This window comes from Glycine max, chromosome 14 (assembly GCF_000004515.6).
Source record: "Glycine max cultivar Williams 82 chromosome 14, Glycine_max_v4.0, whole genome shotgun sequence".
In the NCBI taxonomy this organism is placed as follows: domain Eukaryota; kingdom Viridiplantae; phylum Streptophyta; class Magnoliopsida; order Fabales; family Fabaceae; genus Glycine; species Glycine max.
Window position 1 is genome coordinate 6213550 of NC_038250.2, and position 14983 is coordinate 6228532.

A 14983-nucleotide genomic window follows, 5' to 3' on the forward strand; every position below is an offset into this window, starting at 1 on the left:
TTAATACTTTACAAATTAAAAGTGTGTCAATGTATCATATTTTCATTATGTATTGTTTTTTAATCCCTTTTCATTCAATGAAAACATATTTTTGTTTTGTTAGAATATTTTTACGAAAAATTATAATTAATTTAGATATAAGTTATCGTTTTTACTTGAATGAATTATGATACAAGTTATATTAATGAGGTTACACATTAAATAATCTTATTCATTTAAATTTAAATTAATGATGACATAAGTTATCATTTTTAATTGTAAGTAAATTTAATTATGATACAAATTAATATTATAAATTGATTTGATTACTATTAATATAATAACTAATTTGATTATGTTTATAAATGGTAACTTTTCTCTAATGAATTCAATTTTAATTAAAAAGATAAATTACATCACAATTAATTTGATTGATTTAAAAAAGATATCTTGAAAAAAAAATCATAAAAATTGACAACGAAAACATATTTCCATTAAGTAAAAGGGGTGGAAAAAAAAATAGATAACACAAAATGTTTGCAAAATGCACAACTGAATCATATTTTTATTATGTATTTTTTTTTCACCTCCTCTTACACAACATAAACATAATTTTATTGTATATTTTGTTAACCGAATCATGTTTCCATGAAAGGGCTTTTTTTAGAAAAGTTTTTTTAAAGCAAACGTGGGTAGTTTAAATAGCAAATCATAGTTATTCTCATGTTAGATTATACATTGTAACTAATGAATAGTCCAAAATTCAACCCCAAAGAACAGTTTTTTTTTTACAAAAACAAAAAACAATTTCCTCAACTAGCTAGGGTTCTATTTTATTTATCTAACTAGACATTTTTGCTGTTCACGGTGTTAATTCGGTACGTCACACCTGAATTCTCAACCCCCCAACGCATTAGTAAAAATACAGTGTTAGATGTAGCATTAGTAAAAATTGCCAAAATCCAAACCGAATGCTTCCCTTAACGCAGTCCAAGGAAGCTCTTTACTCTAGTCCTGCATGATGTTGTTAAATAGAATTGTGTGATTGGCATGATCCAGATTCATTAGTTTCCTTGAAGAACTAGTTGATTACCCGAGAAATTCACAACTTTGCTACACATCAAGACTTAGAATATGGAAAATTATATTTCTGTTTATATGCTAATTCAATTCTCTATTTTTTATTTTTTTTTTGCACATGCAAATAGATAAGCCTCCATGTATATGGATATGCTTAATCGTTTCCCATGGCAAGTTGAATATACAGTAAATAGGGTGAGGAAATTTCACATGGTATGGTCCTTGGTATGATATTTGAATAAGGAAGGTTGAATGATTGGAAAAATGTGTTTTGGCAATGGATGTAGGTGTTCTTGTCCCTGAAATTTTAGAATCAAAGGTGACAGGCTTAACTTTTTTGTTGGAAATACCAAATATGAGATTCTTATACAATATTGATTAAAAAAATATTTTTAAATTAGTTGTAAAATAAATCGATTAAAAATATTTTCAAATAAATTGAAAAAAGGGGAAAAAATAAGCTGCTACTCATCCATATTGGATATAATTTATTATTTAAGTTCTAACTTTGGAAAGGAATGTTTTTCCTCTTTTCATAACTCTATAGTGAGTTTTGTTCATAGACAAGCTAGTCGAGTCGATTATTGTCTAACAAGAGAGTCTAGATGTTATGTCAGTTTTTATTTTCATGGTTTGATTATAATTTTGTATTCATGCTTTGATTATTAATGAAATGAGATGACTTTTTTTAGTAAAAAAAATTAAATTTTGAAAAATGTACAAAAGCATGGCTAAAGAATTAAATGATAATCGAATATACGAACTATATGCCTTTAATTATTTTTTTTGAAAGAGATTTCTTAATTTCCAATAAATTTCAAAAATGAAATACTGGAATTTTTGTCACAAAAGCCATACATGGAAAAATAAAAAACAATTTGAGGTTTTAATTTCTTACTTTTTAAAAATTCAAATATTTAAGTTATATGTGAAAGTGGAACAAGGAAGTGCAATGCAAGGACTTAAAAAAAACAATTACACCCGTATTCTGCAATTAAAATTTTGACGAAATGTTATTTTTTAAAACTATATACAAACATTTATTAATTTATATAACATAACATTACATACCCTTTTGTTAACTCAAACCTCCCATGATTTTTTAAAGAGTTAAATAAATTAAGAGAAATCAAAGTAATGTAAAAAAAAAAAAAAACAGATGTCAAAGATCATTTTATTAAACCTTAAGAAATATGAGTATATTTTTTTATAAAAAAAATTACGCATGGTACTTTATATGATTATATTGACGTTTGCAGTGAAATAACTTATACTAGTATTTAATTGCAATAGTTGTAAAATAGCATAGTTTTTTTTATACTAAATAGTATAGTTAAATATATAGAAAACAAAAGAGGAACATACTTCCTCAGATACATATAAGAATTATTTGTTTATGTTTCATGGGTAACTTCTGGATTAAGAAATGAGAGTTTTTAGTCTAGAAAAAAGGGTCAATTATTAAGCGGAAGTGGAGGTCGTGGTCCATCCCTTCGTCCAGGAACACACTTTGGGAAAAACTCCAATTCCCCCTTTAATTTCATTTTTCTGGTTAACTTTAATGTGGAGCCAAGTCTAAAGAGGAAACAGGCACTCACAACACGTCCTCATTACCTTTTTTATTTATTATTATCACTATTTGACCTAAACATTGCACTTGACTTGTTTCTTATGACACTTGGCAGCATTAACTTGTTGCTTCAGAAAGAATTACGGTGCTAGTGCTGAATTTGATAGTTTTGCTAAAAGGTTGTATAACAGGTTGCCCATAACACATTGGTTTGAAACTTTGAATTGCAAATCTGTGTGGATGCCATTACAAGATTGGTTCCTCTTAAAACGAAGAGGTACTTCTTAAAACAATTGATTTGATTACTATATAGTAAAAAAAGAAGACATGACAATCTCATTTATCTCAACAAGTAAAATTCATTAAAATGAGAGATTTTCAATCAATCATAAATAAAGTATTAAAAAAGAAAATTATTATAAAGTATCACAAACATATCTCTTATACATAATGATTTTGTTGTATAACTTTTTTATTCTTTAAAAATAAAATATTATATTTTAACTCATATAAGGTTGACATATTGATATAAGGTCTTGTTACATTCATGTCTAGTATAATAATTTATTTATTGGAAGAATTTATATTTAGTTTCTTTCATTTGTAAAATTTTCTTAAAAGATTAATCATTGATCCAATAAATTAAAAGACACTGTTGATCGCTTAATCCTGAAGAAAAAAACATTATATTTTTCTTGTAAACAACAATTTTTTAAGTACCATTTCATATTCTTTTATTTCATCTCCCATATAACTCTCAATTTTTCTGAGGAAAAAAAGACTCAACAAATTCCTGTTGCTTTAATACATTAGTTAAGTTCAATTATTAGTACTAGAAATATATTTTGACCTTTATGTTTGTGTTTAGTCTCGATCGTGAATTGAGCTTAGGCTCGATTTTTACAGTGGCTCACATTGGTCCAAATACTATACTGTTAGTTTAGTGCATGTCACAAGTATCGATCGAAATTTACATAAAAAAGCAAGTTTTTTTTTAACATACACTTATAAACAATAAATCATTTCTCGGCTTTGAGTAAAGTTACCTATCATTACACGAAGACAAAGTACTGTTAATGAGAGATCTTAAACCTTGTACTAAGAATCTAAATCTTCAACTCTAAAAATATAACTAACATTGTTGTCTGGTGATTTAAATAAATAGTAAGGGTAATTTGTAAGAATTTTGGAAAATTTATAAGCTCCTTTAACTTACTTACAACGCACGCGTGCATTGATCAAAAGTATAATATCACTATTCATTTTCTCATAAATTTCACTCTTATCAAATTAAAGAGATCTTTAACTTTGATTCACTTAGTTTTATTTAGGTTAAATTATAAATTTGATTCTTTAAATTTTCTAAATTTATCATTTTGATTTCTTTGATTTTTAATTATAATATTTGGTCCTCTAGTATTATAAATTGATAATTTTGATCCCTAATAGATTAATAATTAATAATTGTGATAATAAAATTATTAAATTAATTATGAATTAGATGAAAATTATTAAGCATTAAAAACTTTAATAAAAGATTATTAATCCTAATGTGATACTTCTGAGACGTTGGAATCACATGGAACAATAGAAATAAAAGAAGTATTTATAAAATTGAAGAAAAATATAATGATGTAAATGATTAGGATTAATAATTTTTTATTAAAGTTTTTAATAATTAATGTTTTTAATTAATTTATAATTAACTTAATAGTTCTATTAATCAATACAATTTATCAATAATGTATGAGGAAGATCAAAATGATTTATAAAATTAAGAAAATCAAAATTATAATTTAACTTTTTGTTTATCAATACATACTAGAGTTCGATTTCAGTCATGTTGAATGCATCAGCTTATGGTTTGTTTGGATACAAGTCACAAGTACTTTTGAGATCTTGTCTACTAAAAATATAGAACATTTTTTAATAAAGAAGTTCTCAAAAGCACTTCTAGCCTTATATTCAACCAGGCTCTCTTAGTCTCTGTTAGTAGACGTAAGTATCGTATCATATCATATTCACTAAAAGAATATTTGCTAACTCAGCTAAAAATCAAACAATGTTGGCGCTTGGATTGTGCTAACCTTCATGGAGTTTCCTTGCCCTTTAGTTGTTCCACAAAGCAAAATAGCATTCCACTTCCCACGAGGCCCCAACAGATTCATAAATACTTTACTTTTTTTTTATTATTTCGTTCTCACTTTTATCATTTTATGTGACTTCAGGTCGAGTGAGAGAATGTTCTTTGATTAACACGTAAGAAAAAGCCACTTGGTAATATACAGCTGGTTGTATTCCAGTTGAAGTGATTTTCTTCCAAGAAACATGTATTACTCAAATTAATGAATATTCAAAGAAATTTCAACGACCATTACTTTACTTTGGAACGTGTTCGGCAGACCATGGTAAAGCAAAATATGGTAACATTACTTTAAAAGCATATTAAAGAAATATATATGTTAAGAAATAAAATAATTTTGTTATTTATCTTCACTATTTATCAAAATATTTTCAATTTTTTATAATATATATATATATATATATATATATATATATATATATATATATATATATATATATTCTAAAACACATTGTAATAAAATTTTACTCAGACAAAAATCTTCAATCAACGGGTGAGATTGTTAACACATTAGTAAACCTGGTGTATTGACATTTTCCCTTTTTTATTTAACTTTTTCACTTTTATAATTAATTAAGTTTTTCTGTAAACAAAAGTCAAAATTAACATGTCTATTTCATGATACAAAAGAAAAAAGAAAACATGTACATTCACACTATTTACTTTTTCATATTTATTTTGTTTCTAAATCTTCCTTATTTAAATTATTATATTTGATGAAATATTATTGTTCCGGACAATATATTTTTCATTAATAATTGAAATTTATTAAAATTAGAAAATTGTGTGAATTTTACTCATTATTCAATAAACCATATTCATAATTTTATAATTTCTATCATTAAAAATATGTAAAATAAATTATATTAGAGAGTTCAGCTACGACCAATAATGTACGTATGTGACCGTTAATACTTCCTGATTTTGAATGCATGATGAAAGAGTTCACCCTTTTAAGTTGACGATTTTACCCTCGAATGTTGGCCTGTGCCTTTCCCTCTCCCTTTATATATTTCCGCTTGACACCGCTTCATTTCACACAAAACAAAACTGACAAAAGAAGTGCAGTTCCCAAATGGCAATAATCTTTCTTTCAAGCTCCGCAATTCTTCTTCCAAGTCTTGCTTTCTTTCTCACATTATTTAACCTTGCAAGTGAGTTTTTCTTATTCTTCTTGCACCCTTCTTTCAATCCCACACACACTTATCTCAAACTTTTGCATCTCTTAACATTAACGTTCTTTGCCTAACCTCTGTTTTTCAAATTCTCCACCTATTTTCTTTTACCAAGTCTCCCAATTTTCACATTATTTCAATTCTCAAAAATCTTGATATCAAAGCTTCCATTTGCAATATTATTTTTTGTGTTAGATAAAAATAATCTCATTTGAGTTAGGTAAAAATTATGGTAGACATCAAAATTCTTCCTTGTATTGTTACGATTCTATTTGGTGGCTCGAATAGGATTATCCTTGATTAGAAATACAGAAAAAGTTACCGATAAATGTTAGTTTTTTTTTTCAAAATGTTAATTTTATTAGGAAAAAAAGATTGTACTTACAATTTTTTTTTTCTTTTTTGTTAATCATTCAACTCGTGATTATACCAAAAATTTGAGCTTCAAGATACTTTTTTTTCCTCCTCTATTTGAACTATTATCCTCTTCTAATTTTGATAAATAAATAAAAAAATACTCTGTCTTTCGGTTTGTAACTGTGTTTTTTTGCTAGTAACGTAACTGGATTGAGATAAACAAGAAAGTGAAGTTAGTATTGTTACTTCGCGCAGGTTCTGAATCATTCATCGGCGTGAACTACGGACAAGTCGCTGACAACCTGCCGCCGCCGTCGGCGACGGCGAAGCTGCTCCAGTCGACGGCCATCGGAAAGGTGCGTTTGTACGGAACCGACCCGGCGATAATAAAAGCTCTGGCGAACACGGGGATCGGAATCGTGATCGGAGCGGCGAACGGGGACATTCCGGGGCTAGCCTCGGACCCTAACTTCGCGAAAACGTGGGTGAACACCAACGTCGTACCGTACTACCCTGCCAGCAACATCATCCTCATAACCGTCGGCAACGAAGTGATAACCTCGAACGACCAAAACCTCGTGAACCAGATGCTGCCGGCGATCCAGAACGTGCAGGGCGCGCTCGACGCCGCCTCTCTCGGCGGCGGCAAGATCAAGGTCTCCACCGTGCACGCCATGTCGGTTCTCAGGGACTCTGAGCCACCCTCCGCCGGAAGGTTTCATCCCGAATACGACACCGTTTTGCAGGGGCTGTTGTCGTTTAACAATGCCACGGGCTCGCCCTTTACCATTAACCCTTACCCTTACTTTGCCTACAGAAGCGACCCTGGCAGAGCTGATAACCTTGCTTTTTGCCTTTTCCAGCCTAACGCTGGCAGAGTTGACTCCAACACCAACCTCAAGTACATGAACATGTTTGATGCTCAGGTCAGTCAAATTATCAATTTCATAATTAATAAATACTTTTTAAGATTATTACATTAATTATTTTAGATGTCATACATACTCATTTTTTATTTGATTAATAGTATTTTTACACTCATATATACTATGATATCTGATTGATTGATAAAAAAAGGTATATTATGTTGGCACGGGCTATTTTGGTTTAATGAGAGGTTTCGAGTTTGATTCTTAGATATACAGCTGCCTTACTTAGATAGAGAATTTATGGCTCATAATGGTCTCACATCACTTGAACAGGATTTATGTACTAAAAATATTTAGCTACGAGTTTGATGCCTAGATTATGTGTATGAAAAATATTTGTTAGGATAAGTTAACCCATTAAATATTTGTTAGGATAAGTTAACCCATTAAATATCTTAGTGCCTGAAGTTTCAGCTCCTAGATGGAAATACTTGAGTCGCCCAAATAAAAAAAAAGAGATGCCAAATAAACTTTTGTTAAACATTTTGAAATGTGAGTGTAAAGGTGTCTTGATTATTTTATTCGTACTATAGTGAATCATATTTTGTAGACACAAAACGTAAGTTTTATAAAGTGGGTACTAATTGTGACTATTTTAATTTTAGGGATTAAACTTGATTTATTGGTGAAAGCATGAAATATTATGATGATGATGATGATGGGTAGAGCGACAAATAATGTGTATGTTGATGTTGATCTTTGATGTTGTTGAGTATGTCTGTGTAGGTGGACGCGGTTCGATCTGCGTTGGATGCTATGGGGTTTAAGAATGTTGAGATTGTGGTTGCGGAGACAGGGTGGCCCTACAAAGGAGACAGCAATGAGGCTGGTCCAAGTCTTGAGAATGCTAAGGCTTATAACGGCAATCTGATTGCCCACCTGCGATCTATGGTTGGAACCCCATTGATGCCAGGGAAATCAGTGGACACATACCTCTTTGCTTTGTACGATGAGGACTTGAAGCCTGGACCTGCTTCTGAGAGAGCCTTTGGACTCTACAACCCTGATCAATCCATGATCTATGATGCTGGCCTCTCCAAACAGCAAGAAACTAGTAGCCCCGTGCCGACGGTTGCCCCGGTATGAATGAATTCTATTATGATCTTATACTCCTAAGTCCTAATCTATGTTGCCACTAATTAGATACTCTGGTTAATGAGAAATTATTACATGATCCCAAATCACCGTAGTCTCTATTAATCTTCGCGTGACACCTGAGTTTCAATTATGTGTCACGTGAAGATTGATAGTGATGACTGTGATGGTATTATATGTAATAATTTGTTGTCATTAATTAGGGACCAACTTAAATTGATATTCGGAGATGAAGCATCACTTTGTTCATAGTTCTCATCTTGAAGCTGTTCTCTAGACTTATAGTCTAGTAGTGTTTGACAATGTATTTCTTAATTTGATTGAAGACTCCGGATGTGTCAAAATCTCCAGTGATTCCAGCGCCAACAGACCCGGGTCAACAAACACAAAAATCTCCAGTGATTCCAGCGCCAATAGGCCCGGGTCCAACACCAAATAAAGCAGAACTCTTAATTGGACATGAAGCCACCATTTTGAAGTCTTTAATAATGTTCACAGTTCTCATCTTAATGTTGTAACACCAAATAAAGCAGAACTCTTAATTGGACATGAAGCCACCATTTTGCAGTCTTTAATAATGTTCACAGTTCTCATCTTAATGTTGTTCTAGCTAGTAGTGGTATTTAATATAATATGTTTCTTAATTTCATTGAAGACTACTCCGGATGTGTCAAAATCTCCCTCTACTCCAAAGCCAACAGTTTCAAGTCCAACCAAAACAAATAATAGTGCAACATGGTGTGTGCCAAAAGGAGGAGTGGCAGATGCACAGTTACAAGCAAATTTGGATTATGCTTGTGGGCAAGGGATTGATTGTACCGCAATTCAACAAGGAGGGGCTTGTTTTGAACCTAACACTTTGGTAAACCATGCTGCATATGCCATGAATCTATTGTATCAAACAGCTGGACGGAATCCATTGACTTGTGATTTCTCGCAAACAGCCATGTTGTCAACGAATAATCCAAGTAAGTTCCTATTTGATCTATGCATAGTATGTGTTCATATCTCAAACCTTTTTTATTCTCTAGTGTGAAGCATAGAAACTGAATAATTATGAAAGAGATTATTTAAGTTATGAGTTTAGGACTCTCAGCACCACGCTATACATGCATTGCATGAAACTTTGATGTTGTACGTCATTCCACAAAATATCATTTGATCTTACTTCTTAATAGTTTTAAAGTTTGTTCTGTCATGTTGCACGAACTACTTTTTAAAAATGTTAAACCTGTGTCAGTGTGTCTTGTTTTAATCTTGTTTATAGCGCGGATTTTGGGAAAGGATAATGTGAAGATGGGGCTTATGTGTCACTCTATGTTGCTAAAAAAATGTGTTGATTTTAGCAAGGTTTTAGGTTGCAGTCACTGTTTCATTCCGTTCTTTGATATTTGAGAAATTTCAAACAAATGTGGTCGGATGCGACTATAATTTGTGGTCATGTTGCGGTTACAGAAGTCCCAAAAATCTTGACGATGTCGCCGAAATCGTGGTCATATTTTAAAACCTTGGATTTTAGTGTAGTGAGATAGATCATCCCAATTGATCGGCTTGCTCACTTTACAATCTTTGCTCTTTTTTTTTTTTTTAATTTTGTAGGTTACAAGAGTTGTCTTTATGCTGGAGGAAATGCCTAACCCAGAAAACAAGTAGATAAAGGAGGGCACTTTTTGTTGTTTTAATTATTCTCTCTTAATTGCTAAGAAATGTTCTGGTTCTTGGAGTGTTCATGTATGGAGGAGGATCTTCTTCCTCTATTTGTAGTCTCACCTTTTTTAGTCTTTATCAGAAGCAAATTGATGCTTTGTTTATGTGTGATCTGTGAAGCGTGGTTTAGGTATGTGTGTTGTTCAATCATCGTTTGAAATCTTGGGGCCCATTATTTAAGTAATATATATAGAGAGAGGTAGGGGCATATCACATTATAAAGTGAGTCATTCTAATCCGTTATATAAAAATGAAAGGTTAAAAGTAAAGTATTTAAAATTTAAATTAAAGTTTTATTTATTATAAAATTTATCAAATAGAAAATTAAATATTTTAAAGATTTAATTTATTTAAAGATTTTAATTACAATCATCATTATTATCACAACTACCACCATTATGATTAAGGTTATGATCACTGTTGTCATCACTAACATGGATGTCGTTATTTAATTTTTGAGATTGTCAAAATAATAGTTGTAATAATTTTGACGTAATTTAAAATTTTAAAATATTTGATAAATTTATAGGGATTTTATTATTAAAAGAGATTTTAATTTTAATTTAAAATGCTTTAATCTTAATATTTCATTTTAATCTAATGGATAAAAATGACCCATGACTATTATCATATGATACATCCTCTATATATATATATATATTCATAAATGTAATTATTAGTTAATAAAAATTTAATCCAAAATGTCTAATTTCACAAATTAAACTTCACACCAGAGTTTACTTATAATGCACGGGTTTCATGTCCACTTTCTATAAAGCACCTTAATTTATGGACATTGTAGATGCATCAGCTAAGTAAGCAAAAGTTGCAAAACCGTCACCATACTTTGTTCTTTCCTCCTTTGCAATACTGACATAAGTATATGTTATGGCGAGTCATCATGTGTGATTTTTAGTTTTATTTTTTAAAATCGTGTGTGGTCTTATGAAAATAGTAAGGAAAATATAAGAAAGTTTCTTTGCTTATTTCACCTATATGTATAATATTTGAATTCATAACAGAGCATGTATACAATCTTTAAACAACAATTTTCAAGAAACACTAGGTGTCCAAATATATAATATTTGTGACTTATGTTTATTTAATGACTAATTTCTATAAGAGTTTTTATGATATTTTCGAAAAGTTAAGGATTTTGAATTTTTGTTATTGAGAAATTATCTTTTCCCAACTATCTTAAAAGTTACTTCATGACTCTCTAAATTCTTTGAAAAGTAAAAATAATAATGGATAGTTTTTAAAATGTGAGTGGGGGGTGTGGATTGGTTAAAGAGAGTAATTATAGGGATACAAAAAGAAATTTGAAAAGATATATAGTTTTAGGGATAAAATGAAAAAAAAATGTGTTTATAAAAACATTATATTTCCTTTATTATTATTATTATTGTTCCACTGTAATGTGGTAGCAATGATGCCTATGATCATGTTGAGGAGAATATGTTAAGCCTAAACGTCGAACTCGAAGAAGCAACGATGCATTGGATGGTGTGGCACCCATATGATAGTGATAGGCATATAGTACGTAGTTGGGCATGAGATTAATGCAAAAACCTTGCTATATTTCTATTAATTGAATTGGGGAAAGGGTGCATGCCGGGTTCCAGCATTGTTCACTGGATTGTCCAGAGTTCCTGAATGCTATATGTATATAACAATTCATTACTTTGTATAACAAAAAAAATCTAGGAGGAAAAATGATTGATTGAATGGAAAAAAGATACAAAATAAATAATATTAATATATAAAATGTTATTTTATATAGAAAACTGTTGTAAGATTTCAAATTGTTTTCACCAAAATTAGTCTTTTTTTTTTTAATAATTAACTTTCTATATAATTAAATATGAAAGTGCATGTTTCAGTATAGAAAAATTATAATTGGATCAATGATGTTTTTTAAAAATTGCTGTAAAAAAAACATGGTTTTTTTTTATTCGATCTCTATTTTTAAAAGAATTTAATTTTATTCTCATGAGAAAATTTCTATAGTATCCCTGCGTTCATTTTTTTATTTATTATGTTAGTTAAATATCCATAGATTTGAACACATTGTGCCATGATTTTGACAATACTCGGTGCTGTTCTTTTTTTCTTTTCAGCTGGTGTATTTATTTATCATGTAACCTGTTTATTTATTCCTCTCATGTGACTTGTAATACTATTTTATGTGGAGTAATACCCCTTGTACTCCATTTATTCATAAAGTTTTACTTGTGAAAATGTTAAATATCTAAGTAATTGGAGATAAAATGAAAACATAATGATATTAAAAAATTAATATGAAGTTTAAAATAAATAGAAGAATAAAAACATAATTAAGTAATTAAAATTCAATTTTAATAATAAATATAAGACTTAAATACTATTTTAGTCCTTCTAAAATGAATTTTAATTTTTGTTTTTGTAATAAAAATATAATAAGTTTTTATCATTTGAAAATATAAAATCACTATTTTTTATCATTGAAAAGTTAGTAAATTTCGGTATTAGTCCTTAATTATAAAAATTATTTTATTCTTAATTTTTTTTAAAATATGAAATTGTTATTTTTGCTCTCTATTAATGTTCATTGTAAGTAAATAAATAAAATTTATTTTTAAAAAATTTAAAAATGAAGGTTTCACATCCTCATAATGATACTAGGTGCATACACTAATAGGAGTCAATAGAGAATAACTTGACTTTCTATAAAGAAAATAAGCTATTAATTAATGAGTGTCACATGATAGGTAAAACCAAAAATAGTAATTTTATATTTTTAAAAATGAAGCCTAAAGAAGATTTTTTCCAAGGAACAGAATTAACTAAAATTTACGTACTTTCTAGGAATAAAAGTACCCAATATGTTTATATTTTGTGTTGAATTTAGGATCCATTTGGCCGAAAGAAAGGTGAAAAGTAGAATAGTTGAAAATAAGTAAGTGAACAATACCTAAATGGAAATAAGTGAAAAATAAAGTAAAAAAATGTGTTTTAGTTTTTTATCAATAAAAAGAAATAAAAAAAAATAGAGTATGGAAATAACATTGATTATTATAATATCAACAAACTTATCATATATCATATATGACAATCTAATTGATGAAAATATAAAAAAAAAAATACATTAAAGTGCATAGACTCATAACTTACATTTTATTAATAATTGTTAAAATATCTCTTCATAGGCTATATCAAATGGGTTGGAGTATAATATTGCAGGAAGTTTGGTGTTTTATGTAATTCCTTCGGTTTTAAATATATAAAAAATAATCATATTTTTTTAAAATATAAGCAAATTTTAATTAATTTGACCTTATGTAATGATATTATCTCCTAAATACACTTTATTTAATTGATGTTGTGTTTTCACTAAATTTTTCTATTATTAATATCAAGTTCCAATGAAGTATAGTGTAGGTAAAAGATTATTTTTTTAAAGGAGATTGACACAATTAAATGATGTTTAACTAAATTTCTTAATAAGCATAAAAGTATTTTTTTTTTATATATTTGAGACTAGAGAGTTAATAGACAAAGCTCACAGTAGGGGTGTAAATTACTCTAAAAAAATATGTTATTGAGTTTATACAAATGGAGTGAACTGTAATATTTAAATAAGTTTGGAGATTGGAGTTTAGTGTCATTCAAATAAATATGAAGGTAATATAATATAATTTACTCTAAATAAAAAAGAGCACAATACCTAGACTAGTTTGTTGTTATTCGCATCTCAATCCAATTTAAAATTGAAAGAGCGCACACATAATAAAAATTGGATACCATGTAATGACATCCCATTGGCTAGTTTTGGAAGACATGGATTACCAAACAAATAACTTGAGTCATTGATAACATCAAATCAAACGGTTCACGTTTTTTTGTGCTTGTCTCGTTGGATCCTTGTTGGGTTAATTTTGTTGTTGTTATCCACATCTCAATTCAATTTTAAATTGAAAAAGTGCATGTTGAATAAAAATTGGATACCATATAATGACATCTCATTGGCTGGTTTGGAAAGACACGGATTATCAAACAAACAATTGTGGGTCGTTAATAACATCAAATCAAACCGTTCACATTTCTCTATGCTAATCGTGTTGGATCCTCGTTGGATAGTTTTTTTGTTGTTGTTGTTGTTATCCACATCTAAATCCAATTCAAAATTGAAAGAACTCATATCGAATAAAAAATAGATACCTTAAAATGACATTCCATTGGTGGGTGTGAAAAGACACGGATAACCAAACAAAATAATTATGAGCCATTGATAACATCAAATCGAACGGTTCACATTTCTTTATGCTAGTCTAGTTGGATCCTCGTAAAAGCTTCCAAAACTTTATAATGTGGAATCATGCTAACACACTCTCCACCTACATCTTACCATCACTCTCACTTGTGATTATTCCTACCACATGAAATCCACACTATAAAATTTATCACCTTTTCTTGTTCTCACCAATTAGACTATTAGGCTCTCGAAGGTTCAAGACTGACCTTCTCCACACTTTTAATTATTTTTTGTTGGGTTGATATCTTTTCTTGTTTCTAAAAATTTTGAGTTCTTTTTGTTTATGCTAGGTCCATGAGTTGGGTAACATAGCCTCGTTCATGAACCTTCTTTACTGATATACTCAAATGGAGTTTGTTGACCATGTCTTCTATTTCTCTGCCATCTCCTTTATTCTTTGCCATACTCTTTGTTTCAATTATGGACACTAAACATCTTCAACGATCGTGATTTCCTTGATTAATGAAATAAGATAAGAGTTATAACTCGTGTTATAATAAATTAATTTATTTAATAGTCATAGTTAAATGATTAATATACATCATTTATAAATTTACAAATATAATTTATTTGATAATCACCCTTATTTTTTATTCTTTATTAATCAATAAAATAAAGTTAATTATGTTTTTAATGTTTCAAATTTTATAGTTT

At 29.2% G+C, this 14983-nt stretch overlaps 1 protein-coding gene across 2 annotated transcripts; it reads left to right on the forward strand.

The window, feature by feature from the left end:
- The first annotated feature begins 5799 nt into the window (after window positions 1-5799).
- Window positions 5800-10139, forward strand: LOC100802287 (glucan endo-1,3-beta-glucosidase 7). Of its 2 annotated transcripts, XM_003544369.4 has the most exons (5): window positions 5800-5926; window positions 6560-7230; window positions 7960-8313; window positions 8984-9296; window positions 9928-10139. In XM_003544369.4, the coding sequence occupies exons 1-5, from the start codon at window positions 5848-5850 to the stop codon at window positions 9963-9965; spliced, it is 1455 nt and encodes a 484-aa protein (XP_003544417.1). In that variant the 5' UTR covers window positions 5800-5847; the 3' UTR covers window positions 9966-10139. The 2 variants fall into 2 exon arrangements, with proteins under 2 accessions (XP_003544417.1, XP_040865222.1); XM_041009288.1 differs by lacking the exons at window positions 8984-9296; window positions 9928-10139 and adding an exon at window positions 8655-8972.
- Window positions 10140-14983: the final 4844 nt, after the last annotated feature.